A 27,356-nucleotide genomic window follows, 5' to 3' on the forward strand; every position below is an offset into this window, starting at 1 on the left:
AATTTTAAATAGTTCTTCTGAGCTGACATAGTTACCTAACTGGTAGGTCCAATCTCATTGTCTGTTGTGTGGCAGTTCTTCCATCCGCTTCCCCAATGATACCGTAAACAAAATGTCTCCTTGACATTTTCACTCAGGCCACCAAGACATAGTTTTTACTCCTTGTGTCAAAGGGTTATTTTCAGCAAAGGGAGGATAGGTGAGAGTTTGATATGCCCAGAGTCACCTCAAGTTCTACAGGATTGCCTTCCTGTCCCCTCTAAATGCTGAGGCCCTATTTGAGTATTTACTACCATGAAGTTGGACAACCCTTGGATAAAACAATTGCAAAATCAAGAAGATACCTAATAGGTTTGTGAATAGAATATAATCAAATTAGACAGCCATTTTAGGTATGAAATACTCTAGACAAATGATTCTTTAGTACTTTGAAGAGTATTTCAGTTAATGGAAGAGTTTTTATGGGATAAAATAGCCTTGTGCTCCATCCTTTCTTTTTGCTGCTTAAATGAAACTTTATCTTTGGGTTTGAGTCATCTTGATTTAACTGCTTAGCCTATTCAGTGAAGACAAAAAATGAACTCACATCTTCTCTTGACTATCTTTAAATAACATTAAGGAATGCTGAAGATCTAATTTTACTGCTGATTACTTTTTTTCTTTTTAACTTGATACACTAGGGAGCATGTTCTATGAACCCTGACTAGCTTCACGTACGAGACAGTCATATCCTAAATACCATTGCCTGGTTTTTAAGGCTATGTGTATAGCTATCTTGATTTACTACCCACTTCTTGATGACCTAAATAGTCCATGCCCATTTATGTGGAGCCCACCTAGATTTCCCTCTTAGCTGAGTCATTTCAACATTCAATATCTCCTTCATGAACTCTTTCCTAACTACTATAGATAACCCTAGTTAATCTCCCCCTTTTTTTTCTGAACTACATGAAGCTGCCTTCATATCTCTGTCTTGGTCCCCAACTATTAAAGTGCAATTTTGTGTACCTCACAACCATACCACTCAGAATCTCATAGTCATTCTTCAAATAAAAGAAATTTTGATACCAATAAAGTTTGTTTCCTACCATTAAACAAACCTCTACAAAGTAAATATTGCCTGCAGGAACCTGCTACAGGTGCTTGATGACTGAAACTGAGGGATCCAGTCCCGGCTTTGGAGGCTCCCTTATGGGGAACTAATTGTCCTCAGGCAGCTACTCTGCCCTAAGACCTAACACAAGGTTGCAGCTCTTTCTCATCACTTTCTTAGGACTAGATGTGGCAGCCCGAGGACTGTTTGTCACTGTGTACAGTCCCTACCTACTTTGCTCTGCCTCACCGAATCATACAAGAAAGCCAACTGTAGGACCCAGGCACTAGGCTTCTTACTGATAATGACCTCCTCAAGAAATAGCCTCATGCTAGACAAGATTAGGAACCAAGTGTGGGCTCCATGTGCAGGATGTTCTGACTGCAGTATTTCAGCTTGGAATGAGGCAAAGGAGCTAGTGAACTCAATTCAGCAAGGCTGATGAGGATTCTTGGTATTTCCTAGGTGCCTTGCCCATTGTCCCTTTCTTGCTGTTTGAGAGCAAATAAACTCATCATCACAGGACTGAAGAGTGGAAGCCCCAGTCAAAAAATACTTCCTTGTTCTAGTAAAGTCCCTAAACCCCTTATTCCCATGCGTCCTGATTACTTAGATTCCCTTTTCCTGATATCTCCTCTCTCTCATCCCAGTTCACTTCAGCTCTACTCATTCCAAGTCTCTATCCTATTCTGTCCTCTTCTTCCATTGTGCCTTCTGGAAACCTGTTTCTAAAGTTAACATGCTCCCTACGTTTGTTGTTGTTCAGTTGTATCTGACTTTTCATGACCCCATTTGGGGTTTTCGTGGTAGAGATACTGGAGTGGTTTGCCATTTCCTTCTCCAGGTCATTTTACAGATGACGAAACCATCAGGGTTAAGTTACTTGCCCAGGGTCACACAGCTAGTAATCGTCTGAGGCAGGATTTGAACTCAGGGAAATGAGTCTTCTTGACTCCAGCCTGAGGTTCTATCCACTGTGCCACCTAGCTGTTGTAACCTAGGGCAAATCACTGCTTTAATCTTTAAGCTTTGGTTTTCTAAATTGTTAAATATTGCTTGTACTACATATTTCACAGTTGCTATAAAATTGTAGTTTTTAAAAGCTTAAAGTATTACATAAATGTCAGCCAAGTATATATTTATTAAACATGCAGGCTACTCAATAATTCAAGTTGGCTGGTCTCTGAGTTACATGAAAGAGATGAAATTTGGAATAATTTTAAGTTAACAATTTTAGAAATTTGGAACCAAATGGAAGGAATGCAGGAAATCAGAGGAACTAGGTACTTAATCCAGTCAACCTGATCTTTGGTAAGTCATAGTAAATCACTTCCCCTCTCTGGGCCTCAATTCTGTAAAATGAGTAGGTTGAACAGATGGATCTCAAGGTACCTTCCAGTTCTGAGATCTTAGAATATTTATTGCAACATTACATATTGGGCCTATTTAATGATTAGATTATTATCAGTTGCGTTAAAAAAAAACTGGGTCTTGATTTGAGGCGTAAATTCTTACCCAAAAGAGCTGTAGTTAACTAGCTACCCTTGTGGTGTGATTCAGGGAGGAGGGACAAGTTCAATTACTCAGGAATTCTGTAACTAGTCATTTAGAATCTTTGACCCCTTTTCCTCACGTGTAAAATTGTGACACTTGCACTACTTGCTTCATGAAGATCGTTGTGAGGACCAAAGATGATAACGTTCTCAAGCCGCTTTGTAAAGACAAAGCGTTACGTAAGGGTCATCTGGATTACCTTCTTACCAGAGAGGTCTTACTTCGTAGCGTTGTCGCTTTTGGTCTTATCTTCTGGGCCACATTTCCATCACCACAAGGGGACGCTACAGTCCTCTATCCACTGTATTTCGAATAGAGTTTGAGGGAAGAAGGTGATTGCGAACAATTTTGCATCAGCAAAGAAAGTTTAACCAGCCAGCTTGAAGAGAGACAGAGGAGGAGCCCGGTGAATGACAGACCTGATTTGACTTTACACTCGTGTCTGTAGTGGGCTGAATACACCCGCAGTTTCTTCTACGGGGTTCGAGGTTGGGGGGTGGGGGGGAACTCACTGCTTATCTACCCGGTATTTTCGCAGTCACCGAAGCCCGGCGCAATCCCCAAGCCTTTTCCTCCAGCTCAGAAGCCGAAGTCCTCACGCTCTTAGCTTTCGGGTCCAGGCACCCAGGCGGGGGAGAGCAGGGGGATGGGGAGAGAAACAGAAGGGAGGGGAGCAGAGGGGAGCAAATGGGGGGGTAACGCGCTCTGAGCCAGCCCAGCCTTCCCGCAGCGGCCCGGCCCCGGCCCCGGCCGCTCCTCCCCTGGGTGGTTCCGGGCTCCTTTTCGGGCAGGGTTTATTTGCATAGAGGAAACTGCCGAAAGTGGCCGCTGAGTAGTTGGGTGGGAGGGCGTAGCGAGTCCCCTTGTAAAGCCCAGTGACTCTCCACTGCGATAGCGGATGGGCCCCAGCTCTTTCCTCGGCTCCCGGAGGTCCGAGCAGTGAGGGCAGAAAACCCGGGCGCTTGGGGAATCTTGCAAGGCTAACCCTCAGCCCCTAGTCCCATCTCCATCGCCTTGGGTGCCCCCTCAGCGAGCCCCACCGGAGCAGAGCCTACACTAAGTGACTCTGCCCCCGCCCTCCCGCCTGCCCGCCTCCGAGTCCCGTCCCCTCGGTCCCCGCAGCTCGATGGGCGCGTGGGAGCCAGGCGCCCGGAGAGGCAGCCCCGCGGGGACTCCCGCGTGTCCCGCGTGGGGTGGCGGCGCAGCGGCGCTGGCGCTGAGCGCGCTCTGCCTGCTGCTGTCCCTGGGCTCGGTGGCCGCCTGCTTGCTGCTGAGCGCCCGGGCGTCCGAACTGCAGGGCAGGGTGTCCGCGCTCGAAGAGGAGCAGCAGCGGCAGCGGCGTGCGGGCTGGGTGACCCCCGAGGCGCCCGGCGCGCTCATCTCCTGGGCCGAGCCCCACCTGGAGCGGCTCCTGAAGGAGGTGAGTCCGGCTTGGCCCGGGGAGGACCAGGAGCTTCCTCGCTGGGGGAGGGAGTGGGACGCGGGCTTCCAGCAGCGAAGTGATTGCTGGGGGCAGGAGAGAGCGTCTAGTGTCCTGTGGCTGCCCTGGGGCCGGGGTCTAGACCCTATCAGCCAGGGTATCTTAGAGCTGGATGGGATCTTGGCCGTCGTCTGGTGGGGCATTTTGTAAATGGGGAAACTGACTTCCCCACGGGCATACAGGGAACCGAGACTAGAACCTAGGTCTTCCAGCTGTGCTCTCTGTCAGCCCCCTCACTGCAGGGACAGGTTCCATGGACTCCCGAGGGGCAGTGGGGAGGTGAGACGCCTGGGTTCTGGCTCGGGCTCTATCCCCACTCACGGTGAGAATGAAGCGAGCATTTCTGTCGTCCGGCGCCCCCTCCTTGGCCCCAATTGTAGAAGGAGTAGAAAGAGCACTGACCTCTCCCAGGAGCAGCAGCACCTTCTCTGGGGAAGGAGGAAAAAACCTTCACGTGTGTGAAGAGCTGGGCACTATTAGGAGAGAAGTGCTGGGGAATTCAAGACCTACCCTAAAGAAGACACAGTGCTAGGCTTCGAGAGAGATGTTTTAAAAAGGTATAACAAGCAAGTACTGAGCACCTGCTGTGTGCAGAGCACTGGGCAAGGCCAGCGCTAGAATTTTAGAGTTTAGGTAGTGTTCGGGTGAAAGGGTTCTTGCCAACCTGGATCTTTCAGTTTATTAGGGGAATTAAGACTCAGACACAGGTAGCTCTATGTAAGGTATTTCATGGTCAGCACATTAGGAAGATGTAAAACAAAGTGCTATGTTTAAAAAAAAAAAAAAGACCCAACGTTATTTCCCTGGAAATTAAGGAAGATTTCCTAAAAGAGGCTGTATTTTAATTGGGCTTTAAAGGATGCATAAGAATTCAGTTGGCAAAGAAGGATAGAAAGGACATTCTAGACACAGAAAACATCTAGAACAAGGGTGCAAAGCCAAGAAAATTCCAGGTGTGTAGGGGCAAAGAATTATTAGGTTTGTCTACACCAGGGTCCTTGAGTGCAGCCTTTTGACTGAATCCAAGCTTTACAGAACAAATTCTTTTATTAAGGGGATGTGTTCTATGAAGTTTGGACTCAGTCAAAGAGCCACACTTGAGGACCTAGAGGGCCACATGTGGCCTCCAGGCTACAGGTTCCCCACCCCTGGTCTAGACTCTAGAGGCAGTGCTTAAGGCTAAAGCTGGACAGGTAGGATCAAAGAGTGCTTCCTGGAGGACATGACAACTGAACTAGGGAAAGCTGGAAGAACAGAAAACTTTCAGTAGCTGGTCATGTGGAAGAAGTGAACTCTCTGTTGGGGAGAAGGTAGGATAAGAGTCTGTGTTAGGTGGGACCATAGAAAAAGTGAGAGAGTTCATTGTGAAATAAGGCTGGAAAGTGGGCAGCTAGGTGGCCCAGTGGATAGAGTATAGGGCCTGGAGTGGAGAAGACTTATCTTTCTGAGTTCAAATATGTCCTCAGACATTTACTCGCTGTGTGACCCTGGGCAAGTCATTTAACCCTGTTTGCCTCAGTTTCTTCATCTGTAAAATGTGCTAGAGAAGGAAATGGGAAACCACTCCAGTATCTTTGCCAAGAAAACCCCAAATGGAGTCATGAACCCAACAACAAAGACTGGAAAGGCAGGTTGAATCCAGTGTAGAAGGACTTAAATGCTAGGCTGATAATTTTACTCTTTTATCTTATGGGGAGTAGAGAGATCCTGAAGGTCTTTGTACAGAGAGGTAAAATGAGTATAGTCAGAGCTGTTCATTGTGAAAATTATTTAGGTAGTTGTATGAAGGTTGGGATCCTATGAATATTGGATTTTATATATTGGGACCTTAGAGGCCATTTGGTCTCATTTTACAGATGAGGAAACCAAAGCCCAGGGAAGTTAAGTAACTTTCCCAAGGTCCTATGGTAAGAGTCAGAGGTAGGTTTAGAACCTGGAGCCTTTGACTCCAAATCCATTACTCATCCCACTGTAGTAATACTACTTTTTATGGATTAATTTTTTTTAACCCAAGTGTATTTGTAGACAGAAAGGAAAGAACCAGTAGAGAACAGAGAAATTGGGGATGAGAGGTCTTGGAGTCAAGAGAAGGCATGGGATCAAAGGCATAATTTGGGGAGATGATGTGTATCTTTGGGAAGGAGAGTACAGCTGGGAACTTGAGGAAGGAGGAAATAGTTTGGAACAGCTGCTGGAGTGAGTGTCCTGGGGTGTCAATCAGAGATGGATTGCAATGTAGCCGTGAGGACCCAGCTCAAATTAGATGACATGAACTTGCCTGGACCTGGTCAAATCAATTTTGTGACTTCTTTTAGCAGAATGTGGCAGCCTGGAAAAAGAAATGGAGAAGGCAGATGGTGGGAGTTACCCAGGGTTGGGGATTAACAAGGGAGGGCTCTTAGAAGGACAGGGCAGGAAGGGGTTCAAGGCTAGAAGATGCTGCCTTATTCTTTTATAAGGTCAACATGGAAAGCTAGAACAAGATGAAGTGGAAGAACAGGAAAGAATGAGTGAAAAGTCCAAAGCATAGGCTCATAAGGGAAGTACTGGGAGAAGGGGATGGAGAAGAGCTTAGAATGATAGAGGGGAATCTGCCAAGATCAGGATCAGGCACTGGGGATGCAAATAAAAATGAGGAGTCCAACGGTTTCAGGTCTGAGAGTGACCATCCTTGGGGATGTTGAACTGAGAAGTAGAGGTCATAGGCCAGAGCTCTTCCTTCCTGACTGCTCAGGTTTCTGGAGGTATGAGTAGCAATAACTGGGGAAGGGTGACATTTATCTATCTTTTAAACTTGTTGAAATTTTTATCAATATATATTGTTTATATATCACCTCCATTTCCAATTATATCCTTTTTCCTTGCCATTCCTTGTAACAGAATAAAAAAGAAAGCGGGGGGGGGGGGGGGTCAGCAGAACTAATCAACATATCAACAGAGTCTGACAGTATATGCGATTTTCTATACCCCTAACCCCCCACCTCTGCAAAGTAGGGAGAGAAGTATGTTTTCATGTCTCCTTTCAAATTCCAACTTTGGCCATTAAAATTAAGTAGCGTTCAGGTTTGGTGTGTGTTTTTTTAATGGTTATTCTTTCTATTAGCATTATTATAGTCATTCTGTACGTTGTTTTCTTGTTTCTGCTTTCTTCATTTTGCATGCAGTTATATGTGATCTTATGCATTTCCAAGTTCTTCATATTCACAATTTCTTATGGTACAGTAATATTCTATTTACATTCATGTGTCATAATTAGCTTATGCCAGGGTGGGGAACCTATGGCCTTGAGGCCACATGTGACCCTCTAGGTCCTCAAATGCGGCCTGTTGATTGAGTCCAAGTTTTACAGGAGAAATCCTTTTATTAAGGGGGATTTGTTTTGTGAAGTTTGGATTCAGTCCAAGGGCCACACTTGAGGACCTAGAGGCCCACATGTGGCCTGGAGGCCAAAGGTTCCCCACTCCTGGATTCATTCCCCTAGCTGATGGCTACCTATATTGTTTCTTGCTCTTTCCTACCACAAACGTGCTGTTTTGCATATTTTTTGAGTAGATGAACCCTTTCTTACTGTCTTTGACTTCCTTGGGGTATGTGACTAGCAGTGGAATCTCTGGGTCAAAAGGTCTGGGCATTTGAGGGGTGATGTTTATCCTGAGTGGAGATCACCGGTATCTCTGAGAAGCCAGCCAGGAATTATGGATGGAGACACCTCTGGGTTGAACCAGACCTGCGTAAAGATAGAGAAAACATTGACTCCCAAGACCTTGTCTTGGAGAAATTTCTAATCTCATAAGCCTGTCACAGACATGGAGCCAAGAGTTTTTACAGAGAACTTCCATCTACTGGGATGTTAGCTCCTTGAGGGAAAGGATTGCCTTACTTTTTATATCTCTATCCTCAGTGCGTGGCACCTAGGCACTTAATAAATACTAATTGATTGGCTGAACTTTATTCAAGCCCTCTTATTTAATAGATGAGTAAACTGAGGCCCTGAGAGATGTGACTTACCAGAGGCTGCAAAATGAATTAATAGCAGAAACAGGCCCCTCAGTCAACATTAGTACCCTTCTGTATTTCTTCCCCCCTTAAATTCATACATCTGGACTAGGCAGAGTTTGAACCCAGATCTTCTGATTCTCTTAGTTAGAAACATACGTTTTAATAATGTAATGTTACGTTAATGTAACAACAGGGTGATAAAAATCCAAGAAGATACATGAATTAAGGTTGAATACTTTATCCAAGATGGGTCCATTTTTCAGAGCTCCTGCCTAGTCTGCTCAGCTCCTGGACACATGCTCTGCCATGGGCCATATGCAGTCACATGTTATTTTCCCAAGCATTTTGGAGACAACTGTGGAAGCCATGTAAGAGGCACAGTGTGGTATAATGGAAGGAGTTGGAGATTGTGGACTCTAATCCAAGCTCATACACTAACTAGTGGACCCTGGAGCAAGTACTTAGCTCACCTTTTCGATCTCACTTTCCTCATCTGTGATTTAGGGTTTATAATACTTGCCCTACCTACCTCATAGGGGAGTTATAAGAACACTTGGTAAACCCTAAGGCCCTAGAGACATGGGAAACAATTAGTAGTATTATTTTAAACTGATTTCAAACATTGGTTTCCAAGATGACTTCTAAAAAGTAGGTATTCTTAGTCTGTAAGAGAGACTGTGAATCAAACAAGAGGAGGAAAGCTCAGGGCTGCTGAAACTAAGACCAGTTAGAGGAAACACCAAATATGAGAGTGGGAAAGGACCTTCGTCTTTTAGTCCATCTGCTCCAACTCATCCCTGGGAACACAAGGTGCTGTCTTTACATTACTCCTGGGAGGTTAATCAACCTTTATTAAACACTTCCTGTGTGCCAGGTTCTGTGCTAAGTACTAGAGATTCAAAAAGAGGCAAAAGTCAGTCCTTACCCTCAAGGAGCTGGCATTCTGATGAGGGAGACAATGTGCAAACAGATATATACAGAGCAAGCTATATACAGGGTAAGCAGGAATAATTAACAGAGGGAAGGCACTAGAATTAAGAGAGGATGGGGAGGTATAATCCCTCCTTCACATGGCAGTCCTTAGAATTCTTGAAGACTCCAAAGAATTATAAAACTGCATATTCTTTGGCCAGCAATACCATTACTAGGTCTGTTTCCCAAGGTAATTGAGGAAAAAGGAAAAGAGCATATATGTTCTAAAATATTTACTGCAGCTCTCTTTGTGGGGTGGCAAGGAACTGGAAACTGAAGGGATACCCATCAGTTGGGGAATGGCTAAACAAGTTGTGGTACATGATTGTGATGGAATACTACTGTGCTGTAAGAAATGATGATCTTAGAAAAAACATGGAGATACTTGCATGAAATAATGAAGAGTGAAATAAACAGAACCAAGAGAACGTTGGATACAGTAACAGCAATATTGTTTGAAGAGTAATTGACTAAGCTATTCTGAGTAATATGAATATTCAAATCAACTACAAAGGACTTATGAGGGAAGATGCTGTCCAGTTCCAGAGAAAGAATTGATATGTAGAAGTATGTATTACATGGTTCCACATATATATCTTTATCAGATATCTTTATCTTTATCAAACCCAAGGTCCTTCACCATGCTGATTACCCCTCTCTGGACCCTCTTCAGCTTATGCTAACCCTTCTTAAACTGTGGCTCCCACAATTGAACCCAATATTCCAGATAAAATCAGGTGGAATGTGGTGGGACCATCACTTCCCTATTCCTGGAAGTTATGCCTTTCTTATGGGTTGGACTGGATGGCTGCTGACTTCCAACTTGACGATTTCATGATTTTGTGCAGATTGAGTTTGCTTTTTTGCTTGCTGCATCACACTGATGATGACTCGTGACCAGGAAAGTTGGGGCTAGTCACCATCATTTAATGGATCGCTGAATGTGGCTTGGTCATTGCCAGTCTTAGTTTGAAGAGAGAAGGGAAACCATCTCTCCACTTGCTTTTTATGTCTAAACTAACATTCCATTGTGTTCAAGCCTGTTTTTGACCACTGTTACTGCATTCCCTCTGAATTAATTTCCTCTGGTCCCTGTGTATTACGGCTTCAAGAATTGTTGTTAAATTTTGAGTTTCTAGTTATCTCTCCCCCTTCTTTTCAACCCCACATTAGAGAAGGCCAACATTTGATATAGCTATATATGTGTGGAACCTTACAATACATACTTCTATATATCAGTTCTTTCTCTGGAGACAGACAGCATCTTCCTTCATAAATCCTTCATAGTTGATTTGAATATTCATGTTACTCAGAATAGCTTAGTCATTCACAGTTACTCTTCGAGCAGTATTGCTGTTACTGTATCCAATGTTCTCTTGGTTCTGTTCGTTTCACTCTTCATTATTTCATGCAAGTCTTTCCATGTTTTTCTAAAGCCAACCAGCTCATCATTTCTTAGAGCACAATAGCTATTTAGCTTCATTTTTTGCTTCTGTTGCAAATGGTCTACCTGAAGATTTTTTAATTGCTTGGCATTGTCTCTTTACCCAGCAGCACAGGGTTCAGAACTGATCAAAAGCTTCTAGAGGCCTTTTGAACTATTGATTCAATTCTCTCATTCATTCATCTGTCCATTCATTCAAAAATCACTTCTCAATTCTCTGATAGCCGAAGGGCAGTATAGTGTAGTGTAAAGCATGGTCTTAGAGTGAGAAGTCTCAGTTCCAGTAACCCCTGGAGGGAGGACACACATCAATGAGCTCATAGAGCCATTGATTGGATTACCAATGCAACCCTGAACAAGTCACTTAATCTCCCCCTAGCCTCAGTTTCCTCATCTATAAAATGGGGTTAATAATACTGACCTCCTGGGAGTATCTTGAGAACAACATTTTATATTTCTAAAAGCACTATACAAATGTAAAAAACAATAATTATGATGATGGTAATTGGTCTTTCCTTAAGTGTAAGTCTGTTTAAAGTCTGTCTCTAGCTATTATAATCTCTAATCTGGTCTCCCTTTTATTGAAAAAGAGTAACAATTAGCTTTTGAATAATGTGAGTTAAAAAGCCACAATTTTGTTTAAGAGACATTCTAAAGTCTGAATTCTATTGGAGGTAGAAGCCAGAAATGGTGTTTGGGCAGTGAAAGGGCCTCTAGCAAATACATCTCCGATACTCTTCCTTCTGAGGCTGAAGAGTCTATTGCTTGGGCTGGAAAGACTTCCTGGTTGTTCTTCCACACCCTCCCCTAAGCACTGCGCTTGCTGGGGACACTTCTAGAGCTTCTCAGCCCAGAGAGTTGTTAGTACTTTTAACTGGAGGTAGATTTTTCAAAGAACAATAGAAATATAGAATGCCAGAGCTGGAAGGGCCCTTATAACCATCTGGATCAACCTCATTTTACAGAAAAGGAAACTGAGGCCCAAAGAAAAGGAAGAATTCATACAGCTGGAAAGTGAACTAGTCAGAATTTGAACTCAGGTTTTCTGAATTAGAAGCCCCAATATTTGGGCTATACTGTTTTCCCGAAAGGAAAGGAAAAGGTTGTTAGGGATGCACATTTGATTATTTTTTAGTTTCATTTATGTATCAGTTTCATGATTAACCCTGCTCTCCCCTTGTCACAAGTAATAACAATAGTAGCTGGATAGTTAAAGGATTGCAAAGCATTTGACATCATCTGAGTCTCACAACAGTCCCGGAAGCTTGGTGCTGTACCCATTTTACTATAGCCAGATTCTAGATGAGATCACATAACTAGAAAATGTCAGGGGTAGCATCTGAACCCTGCTCTCCCTGACTCCAAGTCTGGCATTCCATCTCAGGTAAGAAAAACCAGCCAACACAGCCAGCCACTGGAGAGCTCAGTCGTGACCCTTCCTCACATTCTGAGGTCAGAAGGTCAGAGATTTAGAACTGGACAGCATCTCAGAGGCCACCTAGGTCAACTCCTTCTTCTTATAGATGAGGAAAGTGAGGCCCAGGCTGGTGAAATAACTGCCCAAAGCCACACAAGGAGCAGGCACCAGAGGAAGATTGGGGTCCAGCGCTTCTGACTCTCACTCAAATCAGTGTTCTTTTATCTATATCTGTTTGTCCAATGGTCTAGCAGAATGTAAGGTCCTCCAGGACAGGAATTGTATCCTTTTTCTGGTCTTTGTTTCACCAGCCCCTAACCTAGGGCTTTGTGAACCACAGATACATATTAAATGCCAGCTGAATTGAATTCAATGTTGTGGCCAAAGCTTTGGCAGTCAGACCCTAATAATAGTAATTGTAGTAGTAGTAATAATAGAATTAATAATAATAATAATAATAATAGAGGCAGCTAAGTGGCTCAATGCATAGAATGCTGGGCTTGGGGTCAGGAAATCCTGAATTCAAATGTGGCCTCAGGTACTTACTAGCTGTGTGATTCTGGGCAAGTCACTTAACCTTTTTTTGCTTCCATTTCCTTATCTGTAAAATGAGCTGGAGAAGGAAATGGCAAGCCATTCTAGTATTTTTGCCAAGAAAACCCCAAATGGGGCCAACAGAGAGTTGGACATGACTGAAATGAATCAACAACAAAAAATAATAGCATTAAAAAAATTTCATACCTGCAAAATACTGACAAGACATGACCTAGAGGCTAGATTCATACATCAGAAACTGGACGTCTTTCATGGAATGACAGCCATTAAATCCCTACCCTACAACTACAGCTCAAAATACCCCAGACATCTCAACCCTTCAACTGTCCTGGCACCAGAGCATTAACAAAGCCTGAACTGTTGTTACCCACAATCTTCCAGATAAAACGTTGATTGATAAAAACTTATGAACAGCATTTTTAATGACTGTCACCCTAGCAAATATTTGCCAACTCTGAAATGCATAGAATGAAAAACTCTCAAAATATAGAGACTCAGTCAAAGAAATCAAAATCGTATACGAATGGGATGAGGAAAAGAGGAATCATTCTCATCATACTCTCTGTTACTAGAGTTGTGCTGAGTATGCTTTCAATGATCCCACAGAAGATGAGCTGACAGTTTAATGCTTTTAGTCAATCAATTAAACATCAGGCATTTATTAAGCACCTACTGTGTGCCAGGCACAAGGCTAGGTGCTGGAGATACAAGCACAAAACAAAACAGTCCCTTCTCTCAAGTTTACCTTCTATCATTAAACTGTCAAACAAACAAACCCACTTGTGCCATAGAACATAGTGTCCATAGAACACTAATTGTAAAAGACTGAGACAGTGAACTGTTCCAGGATTGTTTCTGTTGAATAAAGTGAGAAAACTAATGGTAATAATAGTGGGACATTTATACTGCAAGTTAGCAACATACCTTATATACATCATTTTGTTTGATTCTCCACAAGAACCCTAAGAAAGAGGTGTTATTAACCTTTAAAACAGGATGGTCCTGGGGGCCTCCAGGCTGGATACTTGAGGAAAAGATGGCGCTTCTGGTTGAATGGCTCGCTTTTTGGGTATCTCCCAATGGGCAGGAAACCAGTTCCTCAGAATGGCAGTTAGTTCTCTTACTGTCTATTCTTTAGTGAATGCCTTTTGTTGGGAAATGTACACAGTCCTCCAACTGAAGCTGAAAAGCCCCGTGCTGGGGTTAGTGGAGTGTGGGAAGTTGCTATTGTGACTGTTCAGATGTTGACTGGAGGAAGCTGCCAATACAGCAAGATGAGACGGAGTAATTGAGTTCCAAACAGAAGGAAAGACTTGTCGAAGCATTTAATATGAATGGGTGTCAAGGGCTGTACCTTTAAACTTTGTGAAACAGAGGACAGAGGAATCTGGATAACATAAAGTTTGTCAGTTCTCATTTTTGTTTATAGCACTGGTTTATAATGAAGGTGGAATTCTAGAAACTGTGTCTAACCAGCATAAGCACAAACTCTGATTTTGCTAGATAGACAAGTTATCCCAATGTACATACCCTTGTTGCCCTCCAAATGGAAGGTGATGCTTGTGGTTATTATTTCTGTGAGACTTATTAGGAGTCTATGTTTTTAAAAAAATTCCTTGTCTATCATCACCTCAATTTAGTGAAGTTTTAGTTATAGAACCAGAGATTTAGAGATGGAAGGGCTTAGAGGTCATCTAGTATAATCTGCTCACTTTAAAATTAAAATTTAATTGATCTTTTGTTTTTATATCACCTCCTTTTCCAAATATATCTCTCCCTTTCTCAAAGAGACTTTTTTTGGTAACAAAAAGTAAAAAAGAAAAAAAAAAGAAGGGAGTTGGAAACAGCAGTTCAGCAAAACTACCAATATGTCAATCAATTCTGATAGTATATTAAATATTCCGTACCCATAGTCCTCCACTTTTAAAAAAGGAGAGAGAGGTGCATTTTCTCATCTGCCTTTGGGGGGCCAAGCTGATTTAATTATGTAGTATTAAGACTTTATTGTTATTCTTTCCATTTACATTGTTGTGATCATTAGGTATATTACTTTCCTGATTCTGCTTACTTCAGTTTGCATTGGTTCAAATATTTTCCAGTGTTTCTCTTTGTTCTTTATATTCATCATTTCTTACATTGTAGTAACACTATTCCATTCCATTCCATTCCTCTACCACACTTTCTACCCCTTCTCCCATTTCACAGGTAAGGAAACTGAGACTCTGGCAGGTTAAATGATTTGCCCAAGGTCACACAGAGGGTGTGTCAGTAGCCAATGTTAACATAAGTCCTCCGCCTCCCTTATTATCTCTTGGTGAAAGTATGCTACTTGTATTAATTTCTGTAGAAGCTGGAAGGGACCTGAGAGCTCAATTAGACAAAACTCATTTTACCGAGACTATGAGAAGTTAAGTGACTTTCCTAAGGTCACACAGTGGTAGAGCTGGCACATTGTAGGAGCTTAATAAATACTTATTGAATTAAATTGTCTCAGTGGTCTTTCAAAAGAGGCAGCTAGGTCACACAGTGAATAGAGTGCTGGGCGTGGAGTCAGGAAGACCTGAGTTCAAATGTGACCTCAGACACTCACTAGCTGTGTAACCCTGTTTGCCTCAATTTCTTCATCTGTAAAATGAGCTGGAGAAGGAAATGGCAAACCACTCCAGTGCCATTGACAAGAAAACCCCAAATGGGATCACGAGAATCGGACTGAAAATGACTAAACAACAACAACAAAAGCTGTGTTTCTGCTACACTGCAATGTTCCTCGTACTGTATGGTCCAGCCTAGGCACCCTTTTCAATGTGCTTTCCCTAACCAGGCTTTAAGGTTCTCAGAGTGGGTCCATTGGGTATTTTCCACAGAAATCTACCATAGCACAGCTGAGGATTCAACCAACAGAAAACTTTAATTCCCATTCCAGCTCTTCAACATAATGACCTGTTTAACCACAGCAGGAAACTTCACATGTCTGGGCCTCAATTTCCTCCTCTGTAAAATGAGGGATGGGGTGGTTGGATCTTTAATATCTCTTCCAGCTCTTAAATCCTATCTATACTCTTATGATCCTTTAAGAACTGCCTGAGAACTTGGGTTACCATTAATTACCCAGTCTCTTATGGGCTGTAGGAAGATGGACAAATCTAAACAGTCAGTCAGTCAATAAATATTTACTAAATGCCTACTCTGACCTGGGCACTGTGCTAAAACACTGGATAAAAATGAGCCATCTGAGTGTGATGATGAACACAAACTAAACGTGAGGTAGCATCTCATGGCTGCTAGAGAGTCAGACTCAGAGTTAGGAAGGCCTGGATTCAAATCCTGCCTCTGACACATACTGGCTGTGTGACTCTAGGCAAGTCATTTAAGCTTAGGCAACTCTAAAACTATGTATAAATGACTATCTGCATTGCCAGGAAGAAGCCCTTTGCCTTAAAGGCATCACAGATCTGCACCAAAAATAAACAAAAGCAAAACCCTCCCGGGACTGGGTTAAAAAATGGAAACCACAAGCGAGGCTCCGCTGCTGTCTGGCCCTGGCTGCCCTCCCCTGGCAGGCATTGCTGCGCTAGTACCTGGAGGGAGGCGAGCCGGGAACAAAGCCGGCACTCCTCAGCGGCAGCCGTGGCGCGTCATTTTCATACTGTAGTAAAAATTTTAATGCGCGGATTAAAGCAATATTTAGTTGTTGCATACAGAGCTGGACATTCTCCCCTTGACAATGGATCGATTGTTGCCTCTTGGCCTTTCATTGTCCAGACTAATCAGTCTGAGGAGCAGAAAACGCTCTTTGGGAGAGGAGGGTGAAATACAGATGTCTCCCTTCTCCACCCCCTGCCTATAGATGTTAAAACAAAGTATAACTTTGAGCTGAGTGTAACTGGGCTCCCCACCCCCAGCAGTTTGTCATCTGTCAGAACTACTCTACTGTATACATTTTAATAAAGACGTCTATTTCTGAAGCCCAAGCCACAGCGTGAGCTGAAGTATAAATAATAGCGGCGTTCCCCCTTCCCCTTCGTCTTTCTCCCCCCTCTCCACACCCCCTAACTTCCTGGCTCTAAATCCAAAAAAAATTTCCTTCCAATTACTCCTTGGCACACTCTCTTTTCTCTCCTCTCTCCTTAGCTTCCAAAATTCAACAAAGAGAAGGAAGGAAAAAAAAAAGTTTTCTTATGACTTTTTAGAAAGTCTCGACCACTTACTGGGGTGTTCCTTTCTCAAACATATTTGGATTCTTTCACTTTGGCGTGGGGGTGGAAGGTGGGCAATGACTTGGGGGGGGTAGTTGAAGGCAAAGGAGCTATAGGCTTTGAATGAAATCAGATTGCCCCAGTAAGAAAGCTGACCAGCAGAAACCCGCTGGTGGCCTGCCCAAGACTCAGGGGAGCTGGGTTCCACATTCCTACCTTCTTCCTATACCTCAAGATCCCTGGAAAATATTTATTCCCCTGTAGCAGCTGTAAGGCCAGTAAGATGTGGAACCTTTAATCACTGGTAAGCCCTGCCATCATTAAAAGTGCATAGAATGGTGAAGCAGTTTCCACAGTGCAAGAAAATTATTAAACAAGGAAAATATTTCTATTTGTGAATGTGATTCAGTTGAATTCCACAATTCCTGATTCAGCCCCCACTGTTAGGTAGTAAGTAACAGAACCAGGCTTCCAACCTGGGTCTTTTGACTCTACATCTACCCATCTCATTCCACTTCATCCCTGGCTGTGTGATCAAGTAATTTGGTTTTTCCAAACCTTGCATGCCTCATAGCATTACGTAAGGAAAATGCTTTTAGAAAGCAATGGGAAAATGACACAGATTATTTTTACTGAAACAGCATCACACTCAACCTTCCTAGGGAAAGCATTAGGGTTCAGGAAAACCCTTAGGAAAGTGGTAATGTAGATAATTGGAGTCAGACCCTTCAGGTCTCTTCTCAGGTGATCTCTTCCCCTGCCTCTGAAGTGGAGTGCTGTTTCTGCCCTCTCCCTCAGTGACTGGATGATGCCTCCTTGGGGAAGTTGTGGATGGTATTACCGCTCAGTAATAGTATCTGATAGTCTCTGAGGGCCCTTCCAGCCCTGAGGTTCTGAGGTTATGCAATACATTTGCTCAGTGCTGGGGATACAGATATGAAAAATGATACGGACTCTGCCCTCATTGAGTTTTTAGTCCAGTACAGGACTAATAGATGTAATATATTATGAATTAGAATGAGGTAAATATGTAGCATGGAGTGAGATTGGGTATTAGGATCTGGGGCAAGGCGAGCTGTCAATGCAATTTTCATGGAGTGAGGTTGACTTCTGTTCTGGGTCTAGGAAGGAACTGAAAGATTCCAAAAGACTGATATGGTTAAAGAATCTTTTCTAGGGATGCGGACATAGCATGTGGTGTGTGGAGGTGAGAAAGGATAGACCTAGAAAGGGGACTAGCCTGTAAGTTTGGTAGGATTAGTAGGTCCCCTGGTAGGACCTAATCGAATACATTTTATGTGGAATTAAGTTGGGAAGGTAGGTTAGAGCTAGAACTTTAACCCCAAAAAGTGTATTTGGTAGGGAAAACTTCTTGGTTTCCATACCTGTCACTTTTCTCCTGGTTTTCTATCGGTGATGTCCCTATTTTTAAATCTCAGAACTCTTTCTCTCCAGAGGAGGATGGATAGATGAATGGATATATGGATAGATGGGGAAAGAGAGAGAGAGAGAGAGAGAGAGAGAGACAGAGAGAGAGACAGAGACAGAGAGACAGAGAGAGACAGAGAGACAGAGAGAGAGACAGAGACAGAGGGGGGAGAAAGAGAGAGACAGACAGAGGAGAGACAGACAGAGAGAGCGGGGGAGAAAGAGAAAGAGACAGAGAGAGAGATAGAAAGAGGAGAGAGAGACTGAGACAGAGAGAGAGAGAGAGAGATCTAGATCTAGATCGCTGGCTGGCTTTCAGTCCCTTCTTGATGTGAGTTATCTGGATCAAAGATCTGGTTGTGGCTTCTCCAGTTAGTCCAAGTGACTGCTGCTTAAAGATTGTTGACTGTGCTCAGGTGCTTCCATGCTTCTTGAAGTAGTAACCATTGCTATTTCTGCCCAGTCTTAGGGGAGTGGAACTCCCTGGAAAGAGGGGGCTTCTTCTAACAAGAAAATGTCACTGAAGCCAGAAGGGGAAAAGCCAAGGCAGTGTGGTACACCCGCAGGAGCACTGGTTACAGAGGCAGAGGCCGTGGTTCTGCCATTTATTACTCATGGCACCTTGGGCAACTCACTTGGCCTTTCTGGGCTCAGGCATCAAACAGCAGATGCCTTGAAGAGCAGTAAGAGGGCAGTTCTATCTAGCACCCAGAGCTGGGATACAATCTTTTATGTATGACTTTTGTCTTAGCCAGAGATAATAACATTACGCCAGGCACTTCTGCTACAGACACAACTGCTTTCAAGTCTTTGAGAAGTAAGTTAAAAGTATTGTTCCTTTTAGGAATCCTTTCCGTCTCCTCTTGACCCATCCCTTTTTTATTCTGAAATGATTCCACCGGGAAAGCTCAAGCTTCTGGCCCTCATTGTTTCACTTTTGAAAGACGTACAGATCCGAAGACTCTAGGAAAAGACCTTTTCCAGAGTTTTGGATGTTTTTCTCAGAGGTTCCGCCTGTATTTGCTCTTGGGAAACACTGTCTTGTTTGCATATGGAAATTCAGGGCCACATTGTTTGCAGCTGGAAGGAACAGGGCCAGATCCATGGATAGATGTATGGAAAAGAGAGGAAGCATTTCTTTTATTTTTTTCCAATTATCAAGCATTTTTTCTCCCTCTGCCCCCCCCTCCAAGTAAGACAGACCCCTGGTAACCAATAAGCATAATCAGGCAAAACAAATTCCCAAAGTGGAGATGACCCCAAACAGGTGTTTCATTCTGCAGATTAATCCATCACCTCTCTGTCAGGAGATGCTTCATCATTGATCAGAGGAAGCTTTTGCAATCATGTTTACAAAAAATTAATCAGACAGATTGTGGGATTGAGTTTTGGATTTAAATATGTCTTCCAAGTTTTGCTAGTCAGCGCCTGAGTCAAGCAGAAGAGGAGTAGAAACAAAACTCACATCAAATTGGCTGATGATATCTCTGTTAATGACTGTTTAAGTTGAAACAAAATATTTTTTTTAACTGAGAGGTAAGCCAGGGAGGGAGCTTGTGTTCCATATCAGTCCTGATAAAGCCATTTCCTAGCAGGGTAGCCCCGATGTGATAGTGATGGCTAGAGACGATTCATTACTTTAGCAGCAAATTCTTTGGTTAAATAAGAAATTGCTTACTCAGACATTGTAGTGTGGAGCACTTCCTTCCAAAAGGAATTGTGTGACCTCAAACGGTAAAGCTAGATGATTATTATTTTTTAAAAGACACATAAAATCTGTTTTAGAATCTGGGAATATAATAGAAAAAATGTGACATGCATCTCTTCAGCATCTTCAGTTAGTTTGTAGAGTGGAAGTCGTGGGTTAGTGTGAATAAAGGATTTCTCTGAGACCAACCCAAGAATTCACTTAGAAGTTCCTGGTAGCTGGTTTGGGATGTGGATTGTGGAGGAGGGGGTGTGGGGGAGGAAGGTCTGCTGCTATTCCGGGTAGGGCTGAGGCCAAGGTGAAACCAATGGCTGACCAGATGTGAGTCAATCAATCAATTTTTGTTGCTGTTGTTGTTCAGTCATTGTAGCTGTGTCCAACTCTTGATGACCCCTTTGGGGATTTTCTTGGCAAAGTTACAGGAGTGGTTTGCCTTTTCCATTTCTAGCTCATTTTACAGATGAGGAAACTGAGACAAACAGAGTTAAGTGACTTCCCCAGGGTTGTACAGATAGTAAGTGTCTGAGACTGGATTTGAATTCAGGTCTCCCTAACTCCAGGCCCAGGTGCTCTATCCACTGTGCCCCCAGTGCCTACTATGTGCCAGGCACTGTGCTAAGCAATGGTGATACAAAAGGCAGGAAAAGATAGTCCCTTAAGGAGCTCGCAGTCTAAAACATGCCAACAAATATATACTAAGCAAGCTATATGCAGGATAAATAGGAAATAATTAAAAGAGGTAAAGCACTGGAATTAAGAGAGGTTAAGGTAGGTATCCTGTAGAAGGTAGGATTTTAGTTGGGACCCAAAGGAAGCCAGAGAAGGGAGAGCATTCCAGGAATGGGGGACAGCCAGAGAAAATGCCCAGAGCTGAGAAATGGAGTGTCTTGTTTGAGGAATAGCCAGGAGCGGCCAGTGTCACTAGATCTAAGAGACTGTGTTAGGGAGTGAGGTGTAAGAAGACTGGAAAGGTAGGAAGGGCTAGATTAGGAAGGGCTCTGAATGGGTCTGTGTTCTGAGGCCTGTGTTTCTTGAGAGCAGGGACTGTTTTTTGCCCTTTTTTTCTATCCCCAGCTCTTAGCATCCTGCCTGACACATAGAAAGTGCTTAATAATGTAATCTGACTAAGTGACTGACCGACTCCAGGGTGGGTCTGAGGCCCAGCTCATCTGAGTGCTAAGAGCTTGTGCCCAGAAGATAACTACAAGCTGATGAGTTTGTTTGGAGCCCCAGACACTGATGAAGCTTACTTGCCTCCTAAACTGCAGAGTGTGTGGGATGGGTAAAGGGAGCAGCCACATTATCGAAATCCCCTACCTTTGGGCCCAGCTCTAATACCAACTCCTCTAGGAAGCCTGACTTGACCCTCCTCCATCCAGCATAGGGCCTGTGCCTCATCTTTATTTTTATTTTCAGTTACAAATTCCTCCCCCCCACCACCATGGAGATGGTAAGAAATATACCCATTATACATATGAAGTCATGCAAAACATATTTGCATCCAGTGCGTTTAAGAAAGGGACTGAGTCTATGGATGAGGTGGACAGGTGAAGGGGAGGCAAAGGGTGGTGAGATGGGGAAGGGGTATGGCAGTCGCATGAAACACCATTCATTTAAGATAAGAGTCCTTGCCACCTAGGGAGCTCATAGTCTGGTTTGGGAGACAAAACTCTACCAATTAAACCTTCCAAGAAGTGCACCTTCAGTGTCTGATAAGAGACATGAATGACTCGGAGAAGGGCCAGGTCATTGCGAGCCAAGTGAGGCTTCCTGGAGCTGTAGCTAAGTCTTGAAGTATAGATAAATCCTACCTACTCAGATGCAGGACAATCATTTACTGTGCACTCGCTGGGTTTCCAGGAAAGAACTCTAGGTGTTGTAGTGGGACTGGGAGTAGAAGAGACAAGATAATAAAATGGAAGCCGAGACTTGGATTGGGAAGGTGTGATAAGGATCATAGTACTAATAGCTAAGAGTTATATTGTGCTTAAAGATTTGCAAGATCGGTTGTTTCATTTGACTTGCCCTATCTTGGAGGCTATAATTTGATCCAATTTAGTTTTTTTTTTATGTGAACATTTATTAAGTGGGCATTGTATACAATGCACTGTTCTAGGTTCTATGCATAATAAAATGAAATAAGTTATGGCCCCAGATTTTGGGAAGCCTAAACTCATGGAATCATTGCATCCCCAGGGTGAAAGGGACAGGGAGTCCAACCTGGCCGGATAAGGGTTCATCCAACCTTTGTTGGAAGACCTGTAGTGATAAGAATTCCACTATCTCCCAAAGCAGCTCTTTCCAGTTTGGATTTGTTAGGAAGCTCTTTCTTCCATCCAGCCCAAGCTGGCCTTTCTGCAGCTCCTATCCTTTGGTGCCAATTTTGCCTTCCAGAGCCAAACAAAACAAATGCTTGAAGACAGCTATCATGTCCCCTCTAAGTCTTATTTTTCCTAGCTAAACATCCCTACTTCCTTCAAAGAATCCTTTGATGACAGGTTCCCTAGGACCCTCATCATCCTGGTCACCCCTCTGTGGATGCACCCAACTTGCCTATACCCTTCCTAAATTGGTGTGACCAGAACAGGGGATGACACTCCTCCTGATGTGCTCTGATCACTGCAGGGGACAGAAGAACTCACACCTCTCCTTTCTCAACACCAGGCTTGCTGTCATTACTGAAGAAGTCTAAGTTCCACATTATCTTTGTCAGCTGCCTTGTCACGCTGTTGACACATATTGTTCCCACTTAAAATGCCTGACTCTTTTTTCCTCCTGAACTGTGTTATCTCTTCCATCATTACATGCAAAGGTGATGTTTTTAAACCTAAGTGTGTTCAGTCATTTCAGTTGTATCTGACTCTTCATGACCCCATTTGGGGTTTTCTTGGCAGAGATACTGGAGTGGTTTGCTATTTCCTTCTCCAGCTCATTTTACAGATGAGGAAACTGAGGCAAACAGGGTTAAGTGACTTGTCCAGGGTCACATAGCTAGTAAGTATCTGAGGCCAGATTTGAACTCAGTAAGATGAGTCTTCCTGACTCCAGTTGCTCCAAGCCCAAGTGTAGACTTTACATTATCTCCATTAAATTTCATCCTATTAGATTTGTCCCGTTGTTCTAGCCTTTTGGGGTATGTGTGGCAGATATGAGACAAATACAGGCATAACTATCATGTGAACTTTGATAAGCATATAGGAGAGGTCCAGATTGTGGTAAGAGATTCCAGAAATCTCTGATAGCCTCCTTTATTGAAGAAGGCATTGGAAGAAAATTGGGAGAAAAGAATTTCAATGGGTAAGACATGTGAGACATCATTCGGGGTTGGCCTGGGTAAAAGCACAGAGATTGGAAGAGGCAGGAGGAATCTGATGATGGCCAATGGCCAGGAGTCTGGTTTGGCTGAAATGTAGTGTTTGAAGTAGTGTGTGATAAGCTTGAAAGGAAGGTGGGAGACTAATTGTGTGTGTGTGGGGGGGGATGGAAACTGGGTTAAGGAGTTTCCATTGTATTTGGTAAGCAGTGGGGTTCCATTGATGGAGAAGGAATCCCTGAATGGGTTGGATTAGTGGTTATCTGAGTCCTGGTCCAGCTCTGAGATTCCATGGTTCTAAGATTCTTTCTGGATAGATTTCTTTTGTACTGGGGTTCTATTAAGTTCTAGGCAATGGCTCAGCAGATGCTTTTTGATTATGATGAATATAATATGGGTGTGAATATACAGATATGCATATGGATACATATGTTTGTATATACACATATACATATACATATTCTTAGTGGGAGTCCCCCAACACATTGGGTAGACCCACTATGGAAGATTTATAGGGGACATGCATAGGGTATGAGAGCATGGACAGGCTGCAATCTCTATAATTGGAGGAATTACCCCAAGCAGTAACTAGCATGGCTATGCTGGGGCTATGCCTCATATGCTGACTTCCCAAGGGGTTAGGTAGTGTAGCAAATAGAGTACATAGCTGGCATAGTGAATAGAATGCTGGATGTGGGATCAGGGAGATCTGAGTTCAAACCCTGCTGCAGATCCTTACTAACTGTCAACCAAGTCACTTAAACTTTGTCTGCCTCAGTAAAATGGGGATAATAATAGCACCTACCTCTGGGGGTTATTGTGAAGATAAAATGAGATACTATTTGTAAAGTGTTTTGCAAACCTTAAAGTGTTACATAAAATGCATTATTATTATTATCATAAACATATTATATTAATAATAATGGTGATCATATTTTTTTCCCAAAGCAAGGAGACACCCTCTCTTGCCAGACCTGAGGTTGCTACCTCATTCCCTCCCTCCTTGGCCCTGTGGCCATTGGGCCTTCTCCCTCCACTGCTAACTTTTCTTGGAGTGGAATGGACTCCTTCCCCTCTCCACCTCCTACCATAAGTTGACTGGCTTAGGGACATGCCCTTCCAGGAATTAGCTGGGATAGATCAAAGGCAGCCTCCAGCCTCCTGGACCTCCACCATCTTTTGTTCTCACACCTATAGTAAACTCAGCCCTCTTCTCCCCTAGTCACTACCCTCCTGTACCTTCCCTCTCCACCATATCCTCTGACACCTTCCTCTGCTGTGCCATAATAAAAAGATATCTGGATTTAGGGTTCAAGTCCTGGCCCTGTCACTTACTGCCTAGGTAACCTTGAGAACCGTCCTCTTCATGACCTCAGTTTCCTTTTCTGTCAAATGAAGTCAGCCTCCCCCTAATATCCAAGGTCCCTCCCAGATTTATGATCTTATGACCTTAGATCTCTTTCCCTCATATTTTTTCATCTTATGGTGCTCACTAAAAGCCTCACTTCCTCCTGAAGATATTAATTATCTTGGCAATCTCTCCAAGGTTGGCTTCTCCTTCCTTCACACCCCCTGAAAAGCAGGGCCAGGAGGAAGTAGGGGCTTGTTTTTCATTCCTGGTTTTGTCTTCCCTTTGCCACCGTTACCACTCAGCAGCTACTTCTCCCTGAAACAGACCCTGTCCTGTCCCACTGCAGGCCCTCAGGTTTCTCAGCTCCAATGATCTCCATCTCCAGGCTACCTGAGGAGTGAGAGTGCAGGAGTGATCATAACTCCCTCCCCCATGCTCCCCACAAATGAATTTTCCCCAGATGCCAGAATTTCCAGCAACAGCTCTGTGAATATTCTCATCAATGAAGATCATAGGTTCATTGAGGTGTGCGCGCACGTGTGTGTGTGTGTGTGTGTGTAGATATAAACATAAGTAACATTTCTGGAGCCAGAGGCCATCTAATCCAACTCCTTCATTTGACAGATGAGGAAACTGAGGCCAGGGGAGGTTGAGCCCAAGGTCACAAAGGGAGTTAAGCTGGAATTTGAGCAGTACACCACAGGGACTCCTCTAACATTTTAGCCACAAACAGTCCTGTGGGTAGGTAGTGCAAACATGATCATCCCATTTTACAGATCAGGAAACTGAAGGCCAGAGAGGTAAAGCTAACTTGCCCGAGAGCAAGCTCAGTGATTCGCCAATGTAAGAAACTCTCTGACTCAGTGACCTGCTCCTCTCCTTCCCTTCTTATTCATCATGGCTTCATATCACAACCCCTTCCTTGTTAGGTGACTCTGGCCAGCCTGAGCCAGACCCATGTTCGTCTTTCCTGATTTACAGTATTATTTTTAGCTACAGTGCGGTATGTGAGAATGTTGAAATGAAGTGGAAACATGTCGAGTCCTATTCGGTGACTGACTGGTAATGATTTGTTGTTCCTGTGCCTAACTCCAAATTTTCCCATGGAATTTAATAAACTTTTAAACATTGTCTTAAAAGAAACCCCTAAACTTTTGGTTAAGTCAGTTTGTTTGCTGTTTTCTCTTCCCTGAAGAACTCACTCATTTTTTTTTTATTTTGTCTTTTCTGCTTCTTCTGGATTCAGAAGTTGGAAGGACTAGCCAAGCACCGGAAAACTCGAGAAGTCTTACCTGAGTGTCTCTGCCCCCCAGGTATGTGAAAGGTTAAAGTCTCATTGGTTGGCTGTTTCCGGAGGGCCTAATCCCATTGTCTTATTGAGGTAGAACTGGGGCAGGCCCCATGCGGTGATGCCTGCTGAGAGCAGAACTAAATGTGTGCCTCTGAGGGTAGGGAGGGGTGGAGGAAGCAGGTTGGGGGAACGGGAAGATTGCCTTGGCTTCGAAATCTAATGCGACTCAAATCTATTTCTATCATTTACCCTGTCGGCCTCAAAGCCAGCCTGATTCAAGGTTTCCTGATAAAGTGAATTAATCCCAAATCATTTTAGTTGGCAAATAGTGTTTGTAAAGGCTTTCTTTTCGAGAAACTCGGAAAGTCCAGCAGAGTACCTAACGAAGGTTCAGGAGGCTCTTTAGAAAGTGGAGAAAGTCTTATCCCCATTCTGGAATGGAAAAACTAGTTATGGAGTCTATTCTGCATATAGCAGGAAAGTTGAGAGAGCAACTGGTATGTTTTCAGATACTGGGGGAGGAGATGTGTTAGAGAAAAGGTCGATGGAGGAGGACAGTGCCTGGGAGAGGGTGAGGTTTGAGTTTCCCGTTGGTGGGTGAGAGTAGTAGCTGCCTTGGACACCCATCCATGGAGCATCAGATCCCTAAGCCAGGCAACTTACTGTAAGAGGTAGATTTGGAGGAAGTCCACTCCACTTCACGAAAAATCCAATGGTTTTTCTTCAAGGTCCAACGCAGGTACTTACTCTTTCTCCATGAAGCCTTCCCTTTCTGTTGGGTGAAAGTAAGCTTTTCTTCTTTAGATGTTTCTCAGAACTCTTCTGGACTCTCCTTTGCTTTGATCTCTTAGTTATTTGTGTACTTGACCCGACACTCTCTCTTTCTTATCCCTTCCCATTAGATTATAAATCTCCTTGGGAACAGGGTATGTGACTGCAGAAGGGCTTTAGATTTGGAATTTGGAATCAGTGGACTTGAGTTAAAGACCCAGTTCTGCCACCTGTGATGGTGGATAAGTCACTTCATCTCTCTGGGCCTCAGTTTCCTCACTTGTAAAATGAGGAAGTTAGGCTAGATGACTTCTAAGGCCCTTCCTAGCTCTAAATGCATGATCCTGTGATTGATCTTTATCTATAATCTTGCATAGAGCATGTGTCTTTTTTCCCAGTGTCTTGCACATAGTAGGTGCTTAATTAGGGTCTATTATTAAAATTATCAAATAATTCACTTCTCGTTTTTGCTAGCATAGACCAGATAGTTCAAGAAGTGCTAGCTGTATATAAGCACCACGTTATCTTGACTTTGCCTCTGTGTGGCTCAAATCCAGACTCTTAACTGTTCCAGGAAAGGTTTTTCTCCATTGGCCAGCCAGTGGCCAGGAACTGGAAGGGACCAAAGAGGCCATCTAGCCCAACCCTCTGGTTTTACAGTTGAGAAAACTGAGGCCCAGATAGTTTAAGTTATTTATCAACCAAGGTCACCCAGGTAGTAAACATCAGAGGTGAGATTTGAACCTGGGTCCTCTTCAGAGCCAATACTCTTTCCACAAAGACC

The 27,356-nt window shown here is 43.5% G+C and overlaps 1 protein-coding gene across 1 annotated transcript in view; it reads left to right on the forward strand.

Moving 5' to 3' along the window:
• Positions 1 to 3,773: 3,773 nt before the first annotated feature.
• The window catches only part of COL23A1 (collagen type XXIII alpha 1 chain), a 444,884-nt gene continuing 421,301 nt past the window's right edge, over positions 3,774 to 27,356 (forward strand). Inside the window, exons 1-2 of the mRNA XM_027867027.1 lie at positions 3,774 to 4,067; positions 25,757 to 25,823. Coding sequence (XP_027722828.1) covers positions 3,774 to 4,067; positions 25,757 to 25,823 — 361 coding nt within the window. The remainder of the gene's footprint in view (positions 4,068 to 25,756; positions 25,824 to 27,356) is intronic.

The sequence above is a fragment of the Vombatus ursinus genome, unplaced genomic scaffold (genome assembly GCF_900497805.2).
Source record: "Vombatus ursinus unplaced genomic scaffold, bare-nosed wombat genome assembly UNPS02014785.1, whole genome shotgun sequence".
Taxonomy (NCBI): Eukaryota; Metazoa; Chordata; class Mammalia; order Diprotodontia; family Vombatidae; genus Vombatus; species Vombatus ursinus.